The sequence below is a fragment of the Panthera leo genome, chromosome D2 (assembly GCF_018350215.1).
Source record: "Panthera leo isolate Ple1 chromosome D2, P.leo_Ple1_pat1.1, whole genome shotgun sequence".
In the NCBI taxonomy this organism is placed as follows: domain Eukaryota; kingdom Metazoa; phylum Chordata; class Mammalia; order Carnivora; family Felidae; genus Panthera; species Panthera leo.
In genome coordinates, this window is record NC_056689.1 from 21,416,780 (window position 1) to 21,432,179 (window position 15,400).

A 15,400-nucleotide genomic window follows, 5' to 3' on the forward strand; every position below is an offset into this window, starting at 1 on the left:
CTGTGCTGGGTGCATTCCAAAAGCCAGTGCATTAAATGCTAGGACAGCGAATTTTATGGCAGGTGAACTATATCTCCAATAAAGCTATTCTTTAAAACAATTGCTGAATTTGTAGTGATTAGGGAGTCAGTATAAAGATTAGTCAGGCTCAGTCGGTTTAGCATCTGACTGGCTCAGGTCATGATTTCACAGTTCATGAGTTTGAGACCCACATCAGGTTCTTCACTGACAGTGCAGAGCTTGCTTGGGATTCTCTCTCTCTCTCCCCCTCTCTCTCGCTAGCTTGCTCTAAATAAATAAATAAATAAACAAACTTAAAAAAATTAGAGTCTTTCTGTGATGCATTTGGCCTCTAATTGTTTTTCACCCCTTTAAAGGAAAACTCTGCATCAAGTACCTACTCTCAAAACAAGTCCATTCCCAATGTCTACTAAGAAAACCTGCTTTGTTCTAAGGGTCAGAGAGCTGAAGAAGGTGTGTATGGGAAGTGATACACTCAGCTATGTGCCCTACTAGGTCACAGAATACGACACAGACTCCAATAATTAGTCTTGCAACTTATTATTGCCCAACAGAAGTTAAAAATTCACGAAGAATGTTGACATAATCGGGGAGAAGATGGAGACACAAGAAAGGATCCAGAAATAATAACTCCAAAAGTAAAATGTGAACATATTTTCTTAAAAATGTCCTGCATGCTTTGCATACCTTCCACTATTATTTCCCCTCCTCCTGACACATTTTTAATTTAGAAAACTTTCTCAGGTTTTGGAAAGATTAATATATCTCATTGAAGATGGAAAGAATCATCAAGTGGTATTTGTACATTAGTGTTATGAAAACAAAAGGCTGTTGGATTGACTGGAACTTCATGCCTTGCATACAGATAAGAGCACTAAACACTGAGGAACCGGACCCCAAGCTCAGGATGCAGACATGTGAATTTCAGGTGCAGTTAACTCTGGTGTAGTCATGCCTTTGATTTCTACCTGCAGACATTGACAGAAACCAGGACTTGTCACCATTACCTTCATCCATGCCATTGAGTAATTCGGTTAAATCTTCATTTTTACTGTCAAACTGATGCTCCTTCCATGTTTCACCATTTTCACTTCGAAGAACAATGAGTTCTCTCTCCTTTCCTCTCATGGACCCAAAGTGAGGGATTTCCACTATGACAGGGCTGGAAAAGAAATCCACATTATTTTGGTATCAAAATGAAATATGTTTATAGTATCATACTTAAAAAAAAAGTTTCATTAACAGTATTCATTTGAAAATCAGAGGTGCCACTAAGGTTGGGAATGATTTCAAAGCTGCAGAATCATTTGCTAATAAATAATATATCAGAAGCCTGATAACATGCCATCATTCATTCATTCACAAACAATTCATAAGGGCCTATCATATGTTAGGCATTTGATTTAATATGGGAGAAAATATTCAGCACATATAAACAGGAATTTTGAATCAAGGAATTCAAAGATTAAAACAGACCATAAGGAAGTTGGTCCATTTTTAAAAACACAATAGGTATATCATATTATACAAAAAGCTAATGATTTAAAAGGACACAGTCATTTCTTTGAAAAAGAAATTCTATAGATTTCCTATTTTGAAAGATCACAGGTGTTTGTCCCTTCGCAAGCAAACAGTCGACATAACAATTCACTCCCTCCAACAGTGACTTTCCATGACTTTTAATGGCCTGTATGGTTAAGGCAGTTTTCTCTGGTGTTTAATTTGTGAGATGGTCGTGGGCAGCTTAATTTCCTAACACTATAATAACCTGCACAGAAATATTTAAACTTTCTGAAAAAGCACTTGTTGGTTTGAAATTGTAATCTAATGATATATTAAATTTTGACAGTGTCCTTTTGCAGAAGAATGCATAAGAATGGCTGCAAATTGAAGACAGCCAATCAAGCACAGGAATCATTTTGTTAAATTTTAAAACAGGATAAATGGCTAAAAAGGATGAATGGAAGTAAGCAGACCACAATCACACACAGTTTATGTAGTTGGATTGTGCAGCTTTATTTTATGACATTTAGTAGACAGTATCATTATTCTCCTACAGAGGTTGTATGTAACCTCACCTCTTACCCTACACGTTTATGTGCATGTCACAACAGAAGATACGGGTTCAGATAGGTAAGAGCATAAAAAGGGCTAGTTGTTGTAATGATCCAATAACATGAATATGTATGAACATTTTATTTATCACAAAAGCATTCTCTTAAAATAGGATGATAAATATGATCATTTTACTTTTGACAAAATAATTAGAATTAATTCAAATTAACGATTTCAACATTTTTTAATAATGCCTTTATTTTTTGGTAGATAAAAACAAAATCAACTACTCCTAAGAGTGTTAATAATTTCAAGAGTTAAGATATTTACCATAGTTTTTAACCACATCTGATTTGACTTTTGTTTTTTTTGAGAACTAGATACAATCTTTGCAGGTTAATGTATCAGATACTGTCTCTGTAAATATTTGAGGAATGTGGCTTTGTGTAGGACATTGAACAACACTGGAGAGAAGGTATGAACCAGGGCCTCTGACCAAGGTGAAAGCCAAGCATAAGTTTTCATAACAGGTTTCTTCATGCAGACTGCCAAGGCAAATCCCCCAACCAGACAGACAAGCAAACAAACAACAGATACCAACACATTTCAGCTTCAACAAAACAAAACAAGACGATTTAATAACTGTAGTAGAACATTCTATCTGCTGCCTATTTGGCTTTCTTTAAATATCTTCTAGCCCCAACATTTATCAAAATCAGTTTACTTATTGAGGACTTTTCTTTCTCAAAGACCATGAAGATTACTTAGTATGCATAAGTATGTACTTTGAAGAAAATGTAACTCTAGACATATATATATATATATATATATATATATATATATATATATATATATACACACATATATATATTCACACACATATATATCATTTACAGCAAATGTTGATTCAAAGCCTGCAAATACTTTCTCTTACACTGGGTTAAAATTAGATTGTCAGTCTGTCTTAAAAACTACCATATTCAGTTGAAACATTTCAAATTAAAGAAAGGTTTACAAAAGCACAAAGTTACGAAGCAGAATGCTTGCAGGAAATTCCACATGCCGGAGAAGCACAAGATAGGTAGCGATGCTACATTAAGTCAAGCCACTATGATTTTTGTTTCTTTCAGTGACACACATCAACTGAAAGCATTAAAAACTGAAAAAATAAAAAGAAACTTAAGACAAGAATAAGACCATGGGTGTGACAGAAAAAAATTGAAAATGGAGAAAGAATTGTAGACATTCTGAATCTTGTCTATAAAGATCCTACCCAATAAATTTTGTTCCTTGAGGCCCAAGCTGCAGGATTCGGCTAACCAAACTCTCACCCTCATTTACAGGGGGAGGATTGGTAGGAAGATGCAGTTTACTGAATAACATCCATGCAGCAGGAAGAGAAACGAGAAGGGGAAATTGTGAACAAACTGTCCGTCACGACAGAGCCTGCCTGATTTGCACCCAAGTGCCACCTCAGGAAAAGAATTTATTTTTCCTTTTTGTAAAATATCATTATCACAATGGATTATGTCCCTACAAATTATCTCTTAAAAAGGCATGTACCCATAGTAGCCAGTTATTCATATAATTCCAACATCTGTATTTTTTCTTAAGAATGGTGCCTTGACTTCTACAGGGGCTGCTGGGGTTCCGTGCACTCACTGAGCAGAGAACATGCTTCTTGGTTAGTAAAAGCTTTGACCAGCAAACTGAGTTAAGGAAGTATCAGCCTACTCGCTTTTCACAGAATTACACAGCTTTGTGACCTTTGACGCTACACGAGAGGTGTACTCAATCAAAATGGTCCGACTATGCCGTCTTAATAGTTAACTACTTGAGTTAAAAAGGGCAAAGAAAATCATATATATCATACAAGGGCCAAGATAAAAATTGACAAAAGCACTTACCCTAAAAATTGTGCCCCTGCAGGACCCATTTCTACCAGCCTACTGGCTAATCCCTCTCCTTCCACCATGGGGGGTGGGTTGGCCAGTTTATGTCTCTTTACCAATCGGCAGGTGATTCGGGTGGGGGCCGTACACTTGCGCGGGGGGATGATGATTCTCATCCCGTGGTGACGGCTCCCTCTCATGGAGCCTCCTCTTGCATCCACCATAAAACTAACCAGAAACCTGTAGGGAGAAGACCAGAGGCCAAATCAAGGATACATATAAACCATCTTCACAGCAGGTTTTGAAATTAAATGTTAAGGTTTAAAACGACAGACAATGTGGCTATCATTTCCTCTCTTTAAAAATAAACTGGAAAGTAAATACAGTGGAGTCACACCAAACATGCATTTAACTTGTGAATTGGGCAAAAAGGGAAACGTGACAACTTATTATTGGTGGGACGTGGCCTCCTAGTAGAAGCCAACCACTTTGTCAGATGCTCCGATTGAGGAACAGTGAATGGTTCAAAGCTGTAACAAAAACTGTTGTGCATTTAAAAACCCAAGCCCAGGCTGCCATATGTGGCCTCTGCAGATGGCTTATGCTGTATTCAAAGGTCATTTTAACCACTATAAGTGGTTTTAGCCATATGCTCACTATGGACTCTCACTCCCTGACAAGTCAGATGAAACTCCACGGTATGTCTTAACATGTACAACTCCTAAAATAAATATGTACGTATTTAATCATACCAGTCTAATTTGCACTATCACAAAGCAGAATATAAGAACAAAAGCAGATGCCTAGTTCTGCCAAGGCAATTTTGATGGAAAGGGATTTAATCCTTTCAGCATAAATTTGACTTTAAAACTGTTGAAAATAACCTATACTTGAGTATTTACACAGCCATACAAAACTAGTAACCTAGACTTTTTAGAAGATGTCTCTAAATTATATATTATAATTCTGTCATTGGCCTTTACATTAAAGCTAATGAAGAAAAAAATATTTGTTTGCATGTAGATATGAAAATATAGAGAAACTTATAGCATCTCATCTGGGTAATAGCATATTGCAATTCTCGATTCCTTTCACATGCTCATGAAGAGTCGTCCCCAAATCTCTGCTGTCATAAAGCACTCTGGTAACATAAACCAGTGAATCCGACTCATGGAAGAGTGGAGGTCAGACAGGAGAACACTATGCCCCTGTGCATTCCAACTTCCACATGTGAAAATACGCTTATTACTGCAACAGCAATAAATGTTGATAATGAGAAAATTGTTTGAATACCTATAGTATTGGGGGTGGTGGTGGAAAATCCCATCCATCAAAAATCTTCTACTAAAATGTAGTTCATCTAAATAGAGTTCTAACATCTTGCAAATAGATTTTAGGACCTTGCATGGAGGTGCTAGCTGGGGACTTGATCTTAGAAGAGTAACCTCTTCCTCAAAGCAACTGACCTGCCATCCCCATGGAAAAAGGCAATAGCATGGTGATCATTTGCCAGGCAATCAGATGTCCAGGACCAATTCTGGTCATCAGTGAGGTAGAATCAACTTCATATCCTTCTGCTTATTTTGGATTTAGCCATTTTCCTCTGGGTTATGTTTTTTTTGTGTGTGTGTGTAACATTAGATCTACTTTGAGAGGTTGGAACCCCTGTAATGTTCAAAGTAAGAGGGGAAGAAACTAACCCCTCTAAAACAAAACACAATACACACCTTTCTCGTCAAAGACAAAGACACTTATCTACTTGTGCAAGTGTCCACATGAATTGCCTCGGGTGCTAAATGACAAGGCTCACTTGAAACTGCTCTGGGGAGCCTACATTGTCTTGTCTTGGACACACACATATTTAATAACTACCTTTACTCAGTAATGAAGATAATAGGGCAAACTTATAAAGAAGCCTAAGACAAAATCTTACCTTTCCCAGCATTCAGTAGTGAAAATCAACTTGTGATTGGGAATACTAGCAACAGAATGAATTAAAAATGATTTGAGGTCAACTCTGGGTTTGGAAATGTGGTTGTATTAGCACATATAAACACAAGAGTGTTTACACTTGGAGGGCAGTGTTTGCCCTGGCAACAAAGAGCTGATCTCAATAATATAGATAGTAATTTGGATCAGACCTGCCTTGTTCGCTGCTTGACCTGCAGGGCTGAGCACAGTTCCTAAATACAGTAAGCACATAATACATGTTTACTGAATGACCCATTGAACAAAAACTATTTTGTTAGAGGTGCTTTGGAACCGCCTAGGTCAGATGCGGTTACTAATACTAAAAATATATCTATATGAAAAAGATATATATAAAACACTTGTAGGTGAGCAATATGAGGGTAGTTTAAGAAGGTCATCAGTGTCAATATAAAAATATCCAAACTACAAAGAATATCAGACACAAATGGAAAAAAACAAAACAAAACATATCTTAGAAGATTTTAACGACAAATTAGAAGAAGAAGCTCTTTCTCTGGATTCTGCGTAGCACCCAGTGCCTAGTTGGTACTCATTAGCAGTAATTTATTGTTCTAAGGTTTTCAACTTTATAGAGCCAATAGACTGAGGAAAGGAGAGAATAAATATTAAGCAGGGCAAGGGTCCTGTTATTCAATAACATCATGAATTGTTTTCCAAACTCATTCTCTACATATTCTATGCAAAATAAAATTTCATGCAATACAACTCATAGAAACAAATCAAAAGGTGATGTTTAATCATATCTTTTGTATCTTATTAATACTTAAACTAAAGCAGTAATTCTACAAATAATCCTAAAACTAACACATGAATGTTTCTAGTTGTAAGAACAGCAGGATGACAAAAGCTGATACACTACAGACACTGACACATCTAACTGTGGGAAAACGTCACATAAATTAAAAATACAAAAAAGGATGGTTCACATAAAGGACACAGTTATCACCTTGAATCATACTGAGGAAGTGGAGAAGAATAGCTGCAAAATAATTTAGAAAGCAAATGGGAGAAATTAATGGAAGATAATTAGAAGCAAGCAACAGAAAATGTCAATGATAAGCAAAGGAAAAATAAAAACTGTCAGAAAATGAAACCAAGGCTTTTGGCATTTGTGGGACAACCTGGAAAAATATTCGCCTTCAGCGGCTATAGAAGCTACTCCCTAAGACCTGACAGCACTAGTGAACCATTTCCAAGTGTATACCAAGTCTATATTTTCCTTTTCAAATAAGCCCATGCCAGCTGCCATTACTTTTGCTTTCCTGGACATGTCTATTGCCTTCAATAAATTCAAGAGGAAGGAGAGAGAATTTGCATAGTCAAATATTTCATCATCTCCAATGTACAGGAAAGTTCACCTCTGATTTTATTATTCTATGTTCCCTCAATTTCTCATTTGAAGTTCCAACTATCATTTGAAGCAAAGCACAAAAGCAAAGCATGAAAGTTTCCTAAATGACACACTTTTCTTTCCTATGTAGAGAAAACGTTGGCTCTAGGTCTTTGTAACATGGTGGGCATTCACCAAGCTTGATACAAAGAACCTCTTCAACATGTGGCTCACTGAATGTATCCTAAGTATTTCAGTTTCCTTCCCAACTGATTGTTTTTTGCTTTTCTAAGTTAAGACCCATAAACATCTAACATCAATGATGTAACTATTTTAAGCAATTAAAAATTATTACTCCATAATTAAAGAATTTTATAATCGAGTTAAAGAGATGTAATGTTAATTAGTCAAAGAATATGTATGTGTAGTTTATAGTTTACAAAGTACTTTCACGTCAATTACTTCCATTTGAATGATATTGCAATTATTTGTGCTACAAGCCACAATTCTGTAGGATACTTTAACCTGCAGCATTACTCTAAGTCTGACTTTTCATCTGCAAAATGGGGATAGTGGTAAAACTTATTTCACAGTGTCATTTTAAGGTTCAAAAAAATATTAAGTAAGATAATACATGTAAAACATTTAATACAATGCCAGGCACATAAAAAGGTAAAGCTATTACAATTTATTTTAATTAAAAGCAGCAGAAAATAATTCATATAACACATATAGCATTTCAGAAATGTTAATTACTGTTAACTAATTTAATTCCAAATTACTCTGTCCTTGTCCTGGATCACAACTAATTTATGGCCTAAATGCCAAATTTAGAGGTGAAAATACCTTGAAATTTTCATCATCTCAATGATTTCTATTCCATTTGTGTGGCATCAACTATCCCAAATTTTAATTACTGACAGGTGAAGAATCCCATATGTAAATATGCACTGATTATCAATTCAGTAGTTAGAGCAGGCTACCTTGTAAGCCGCCCACCTCTAATTCTGCTACCAGTGGGGCAGCGGTAAGGAGCCTGTTCAATGTGGTTTTTACCACAGCATTTCTGGGGTACACACATTGGTACATTCACTTCTTTTCTTTTAAAAATTAATTTCTTTTCTTCTAATTGTAATTTAATAAGACTTAATCATAATTTTATTTCAGGAGTGCAGGAGGTACCAAACTGGTCTGAAGATTTCAGGTGTTTCATCATGTGAAGCAAAGCACAAGAGCAGTCAGCAAGGGATGAACAGAAATACCTCCATATATAATTTTCCATTAGAAAGGAAAATCAGACACTCAGAAATAAAACTTTATCTGAATAAAGTAAAATTAAGGGAAATGACTAGATTTACCAATACTTTAATTATTTTCCTTTCCAACAGTGTTTTTTTTTTCAACAAAAAACAGGTATAGCAATTTGCTCAGAAAAGAACATTTACAAATGATTTACAAATATATATGACATATACTCACTAATGAAGTCTTTTAGAAGAACAATATTTCATACATATAAAGCTTGTCAATATGAATTTATAAATACAAACAACAAATGTAATGTTCATTTAATGGGATAAAGGTAAGTGACTTTTAGATTACTTACCCAGAATGAACAGGACTTGAGACAAGATTGACATTGTCCAAGGTATCTGCAGCCCAGCTATAATGTCTAAGAGAATCTGAATCAAATTCTCTTGTAAATGTTAGATGCTGCAAAATAAAATGATATAAGGCATCAATAACTCACATAAGACACTGGTTTCTCTGTACCTACAAAATATACCTGTATGTCTCTGTAACTTCAGATAGTCAAAATAAATTTGTACTTACTCCTCTATAGGTCTACACTGAAGTTTCAAGAATAGAAAACAAAGTTTATTGATAAGTTGTTTTATTTTAACCTTTTTTTAAAAAATGTTTAATCTTTTTTGAGAGAGAGAGAGAGAGAGAGAGAGCGTGAGAGCGAGCTCGAGTGGGGGAGGGGTAGAGAGGGAGACACAGAATCTGAAACAGGCTCCAGGCTCTGAGTGTTAGCACAGAGCCCGATGCGGGGCTCCAACCCACAAACTGCGAGATCATTACCTGAGAAGAGGTCAGACGCTTAACTGACTGAGCCACCCAGGTGCCTCTGAGTCTTTTTTTCTATACATGCCACTGCATGAGTTTAAAAGAAACACATTTTTTTCATGTTTATTTATTTATTTTGAGAGAAAGAGAGACAGTGGGTGCCTGCAGGGGTAAGGAGCAGAGAGAGAGGGAGAGAAAGAATTCCAAGCAGGCTTCAGGCTGTCAGCGCAGAGCCCAATGCAGGGCTCAATCTCATGAACCAAGAGATCATGACCTGAGCTGAAATCAGGAGTTGGATGCTTAACTGACTGAGCCACCCAGGTGCCCTGTTTTATTTTAGTCTTCTAGGACAGCATCTTCAGTAACTGACACGGCAAAAGAAATATCACAGAAGTAATGCTAACCATGATTTCAGCTACTTGAACACATCTCCAAGTTCATCTTACAATTATAAAATTCTTTCCCATGTCTCAAAAAAAAAAAAAAAAAAAAAAAAAACCACCTTGCTGACTTTTGTTTCCAAGTGGGGCAGAGTAGCTAGTGGAAGCCTACTGCTGCTGCAAGCACACCCGGTAAATATGCAGATGGGCTCTGAACGCCATGGACAAGAGGCACAGAGAACAAGGGAGCTGCCCTCCAGAGAGGGGAAGGGCTCGAAGACCCCTGTGGGCTTTTTGTTGCCATGTTTAACTTGGATGCATTCGTCAATTATCAGTGCAGATAGAATTTGGGCTTTGTACCTGCAGGGGCCACTACTGGGGCCTAGAAAAACTAAGGGAGTTTTGGTGGAGATCTGGGTGGCCTTAAGCGTGCCACAGATTTCTGTGCAGAACATTTCCTGAATTCTGGGACTGTGCAGAACAGGAAGCTAGAAACCTAACCAGAAAATCACTAAAAGGCACAGTGTTGCTTCTTGGCAGTTTCATGAAAAAAAGATTTAGAAGTTTGGGACTTCTCAGGGGAGAGGATCACACAAAATTTTCACTTAAGGACCCTGAAGGGCCAGGGACAAAGCAGAGGTAGTCCCAAGTTTACCAGGGAGGCGAATAATTTTGCCTCATTTCAGCCAAACCTCGACTGGATTGAAATGATCAGCTACCACCCTATTTGTCTAGCAGAGGGAGGGTGCACACTTTATGGAGAATTACATCATCATCGGGTGTGTCCTGTCTACAACTTTTTATATATCATGTCCAGCATGGCCAGAGCACATGAACAAAAACAAAATAAAACAGATACCATAAACAGACTCCCAGGTCATCCTACATTTTGAAGTAAGCAAATAAGAACTTTACAACAGCTTTGATTAGTATGTTGAAAAAAATGAAGGAAAAAACAGAGGAAAGAAATGAAAAGCTGGATAAGTTAACAAGGCACTGGAATTACATAAGAAAGAATCAAATGGGCATTTGATCACGTCTAAATACAATGCCAGTTCTTGACTAGGCACAATAGAAAACGGGGTCAGATAATTGGAAGTGTAGATGGAAAAATGTACAAAAGAAAGGATTTAAAAACAGAATGGAAAACACAGAAAATAGTATGAGACATGTGGAACCCAGTGAAAGGTTTTAACATGTGCAATTGGGCTCTCAGAAGAGAAAAAAGGCAGAAGCTGTATTTGAGGAGAGAACAGCCTTCCTTTACTGGTCTCCAAGACAGATAGGGACAGAGCCTCAGGCAGAAAATGGGAATCTTTTCTGGGATTTCCCAGTGACTTAGGAATCAGTGGGAATTGGGATTTCCCAGTGAAATGTCTCTGGCTTATTACTTCAGTAGATCATGGATGAAAAGTCTTTCTGCTCCCGTGCAGAGAGCTTCCCATGAGCTTAGTAGTGAGCAAACAGCCAAGAGTCACTAGACAGTTGTGAAGTGTATAATATGAGGAATAAGATAAACAAATAAACAAACAGAACAAAAGCAAATCAGAAGAAACTGAGGCATTTCAGTGAGAAGAAAACTTAAAATGTTTCATTAATATCCAGAGAGAGGAGATCTTTTTATACTTATAAAGCAATAAAACACTAAAAACAAACAAACAAAAAACTCAGAGAAAAAAATAACTCATAGAAAGTAACAAATACGATAGCATTAAAGTTGAAAAAATATCTAGAAGTTAGGGGGAGATTTTCAAATGTAGAAAATAGGAGAGCATACAAGAAAGCAGAGGATAATTTCAGGAATTCCAAACCCATTTGTTTTCTCCCAAAAAAAAAAAAAAAAGAGAGAAAAGTTTTAGAAAGAAAAAAATAGTGAAATAGAGAAGAAATCAAAGAAATAATTCAAGAAACTTCCCCAAAGCAGAAGACCTAAGTTCCCAAAGTAAAACAATCCACTTGAATGACCAGCATTATGAATATAAACTGACTATAGCACATCATGATGAAATTTTAGAATCTGGAGACAAAGAAAGAGCCTACAAATTTAGAGAGGAAAAGTGATCACACATGGCAGACTTCCACCAGTCTTTTAATAGGAAAAACTGAAGTTAAAGGCAATGGAGCAGTTCCTTCAGCGTCCTGAAAGGAAATGATATTCAATCCAGAATTCTAAAACCAGGCAAAAAAAAGGTACGGAAATAGAATTAAGATATCTTCAGAAATATACCCCCCCCCAAATATATTTCTCATTAACTCTGTAAGGAAACTATTGGAAGATGTATTCCATCAAAGTGAAGGACTCAACCAAGAAGGGGAAAGTTTTAGGTCTAATATAAGAACATAGAGAATTTTCATGGTGACAGGGAAGGAAGACCCAGGAGGACATCTATGCAGTGGAACTACAAGGAACGTGACAAGTAAGAAAGCTCCCAGAGAGATGAAATTTATAGAACACCTAATGAATGTGATCATGTTGAGAGAAGATTGGCATAACTGGGAGGAACTGGTGGACTGGACCAGTGATATGTAGAGAGAACACCAAGCAAATGCAAAAAACTCCAGGGAAAGCAAAATATTGTGCCAAAAAGAAAATTCAATCAATACATTTCGCATCTGTGGAAAGCATTTACATAGGCATAATAGAAGCACTAAATGCTGGCATAACCAAAGTAAAATACAACTGTTTGGGGGAAAGTAAGGGGATGCAAAGTGTGCATGGTGGGAGAGAAGAGGTATTTAAAAAGTAACAACTTCATCTTCCATTTTGGGAAGTGAATAAATAATTCCTGAAATGGGTGAAAGCCAACAAGAAGCCACATACACATTTTAGACACACGAAAGCACATGATAAGAGCTATCAAAAGGTACGCTAAGCAGTTGTGTCTGGAGAGGAGAAATTGGAGGCTGAAGGTATATATGTGAATTCTTTTTTTTTCCTAATGAGTACGTCTTATAAAATGACATGGCTTTTTATTTGTTTCTATAACTTCAATAATAAAACATAAATTTAAAAACTTACAGTGAATTACAAAGATTTTTTTTTAAAACGCTGAAATCAAATTGGGAAAGAATTAGAGTCAACAATAGCAAGGTCCTAACCCCAAACAAGCAACACATCACTTCAGAAAGTTCCTAAATTCTATATGGATTAACCAAAGATTGTGTGTTAGTGTTAGTCCAGCCTTATTCACCAATTTTACTGACTTCTGGAGACTCCAACCAACTAACCTTCAGAATAGGGCAAATATTAGTATAAAGTTGGTGGTGATACTCACTTTAATTTTTTAGCACAGTATCAATCCTACATTTGGGGCCTTGAGGTCACTTTTCACAAAGGATCCATTTTTTTTAAGTTCTAACAAATAAGTAATATCACTCCTCCTTGGTAATTACAGTAAATTATTTACCTTTGGAACTCTTAGAAACATTCACTGGCAACATTAATTATTGAAACAATGAATTATACCATGCAAGGAGGTATCACTGCCATCATGTACTATTTATGGAGGCAGGAGTGTGCCAGCACACTGGGGTCCCAGGTCCCTGTCAGTCCTTCCTGACTCCTTTACCTTTGCCACACAATGAAACTTTGTCAGCATACAAATGAACAAATGTAATATGAGCAAATGTACTTGTTCAAAATGATGAGCTGTATGTTCCCAATATTTGTCCCAACTTTATTTTCCCCAAAGAGGTTTGCTTACATTTATGAGCAGACCTATCAATTTTAATAACCTAAACACAAACAACATGTTCTTCCCACACCATATCCCTTTAAACACAAAATAAGGCAATTTAACTGAACCTATATTTTTTGGCCTTTCCTTATCTTTATTTATTGAAAGCCCTTTTGGAGATGCCCCAACATGACTTGATGGCTTTATGGTCCTTGGTGAATTTCTTAACTTTTCCCAGTCACAGTTTCCTTTGAAATTTTCAAATTGAGAGTTGCTTGCTGTGGACATTCAATAAAACTGTACATCAAGGGGCACCTGGGTGGCTCAGTCAGTTGAGTGTCTTGACTCTTGATCTCATCTCAGGTCATTATCCCAGAGTCATGGGATTGAGCCCCACGTCAGGCTCTTTGCACTGAGCATGGAGCCTGCTTAGGATTCCCCCCCCCCCCCCCCCCCGCCGCCATCTCTCTCTCCCTTTCCCTCTCTGCCCCTCCCCCACTCACACATGCTCACGTACATGTATGAGATGCTCTTTCTTTCTCTCATAAAAAAACAAAATAAAAAATTTAAAAAATCTGGCACCAAGGCCAGTGTTGGCATGGAGTCATATTAATGTTTCTTTATAAGTATAGTAATTTCTACTTTTCTTTTTTTTGTATTCCATTATTTTAATTTTATTCCTTGTTTTTGTACAATAAAATCCATAATTTGCATAAGGCATGTGTTTTAATAACAGCACTGTTATTTTTTAACTTTTTAATTTTCTTATTAATTTTTTTGTATTTTATTTTAATATAATTTATTGTCAAATTGGTTTCCATACAACACCCCGTGCTCATTCCAACAAGTGCCCTCCTCAATGCCCATCACTCACTTTCCCCTCTCTCCTACCCTCCATCAACCCTCAGTTTGTTCTACTGCATTTCTGCTTTTCAAAGGACTTTCATTTATGCTAGCTCATTTGTTAAAATACAGTAATCGGGGAAACAGCAAAAACAACAACGTTCCAGTGCCAGCACCAGTCCTTTACAGTTACATACACAGCATGCTTATATCAAATCAATGGAGCCCGTTCAGTTAGAAGAATGCATCTTGTAAATGTGTAGGACTTGTTGACTCAAAAATGCTTAATGTTAACAAGAGCAATACCAACACCTACTGTGTGTCAACTCAATGTCAAGGACTGTCCTAGACCTTTACATTCATGTATCCTTTGAATTTCAGAACCTCGTAGCCCTAGGAGTAATATTATACCCATTTCACAGGGTACAGAACTGAGGAAACTGAAGTTCAGAGAGAAACTTCAAAAATGTGACAACATAAAATCAACACTCAGCACTGGGTAGCTTTAGTTAGTAGAACACTGTGTTAAGGAAAAATTCACACTGACTTAATAAGACGTTTTACTCCCACATCAAAAATGATATGAATAAGCACATCAGTTTTCATCTTGGAAATGATGTCAAGGGCCCTATTAAAATCAAAATGCACGTTATTCAATAGAGTCCAAAGCCTGACTAATGATGATATCACAGCCTCCATGAGCTTAATACTTTCCAAAAATAGCTTCTCACTAGCCCTATTCATCAGAGGAAAGAAAAGAGCAAGTATGCACTGGCCTTAAAAGAGGACATGCCCAAATGCCCAGGTCTGGAAATTAATGTCCAGGCTTGGAAGCAAAGAGGCAGGGAGCAAGAAAATATATGCAAGGAAAAGAAAGAATAACCAATTAAGTTCAATATTAGATAATTCTCCAGGCTGCCAACTGTCAAACCCCAGTGTGGGATGACACCAGTGAAGATCCTTCACTGTCAGCTCTGCTGCCCCTGGGAGGCAGCAGAAGGTAGTCCTGTAGGTTAACTGGTGGCCTTGACATGCTATTGTTCACATAACTAGGTAGACCTCACAATATCAGGTCACATGCAAAATGCAGTGCAGCTAATCTGAAAAACTGTAAACACAGTGTAATTAAGAAACACCCGG

General features: G+C 36.9%; 1 protein-coding gene across 2 annotated transcripts in view; it reads right to left on the reverse strand.

The window, feature by feature from the left end:
• The window catches only part of ANK3 (ankyrin 3), a 335,879-nt gene that overhangs the window by 73,330 nt on the left and 247,149 nt on the right, over window positions 1–15,400 (reverse strand). For both annotated transcript variants that reach the window (XM_042907474.1, XM_042907475.1), the window contains 3 exons: window positions 8,897–9,003; window positions 3,984–4,208; window positions 1,029–1,183 (listed from right to left, as the gene is read on the reverse strand). In XM_042907474.1, the coding sequence (XP_042763408.1) occupies window positions 1,029–1,183; window positions 3,984–4,208; window positions 8,897–9,003 (487 nt within the window). The remainder of the gene's footprint in view (window positions 1–1,028; window positions 1,184–3,983; window positions 4,209–8,896; window positions 9,004–15,400) is intronic.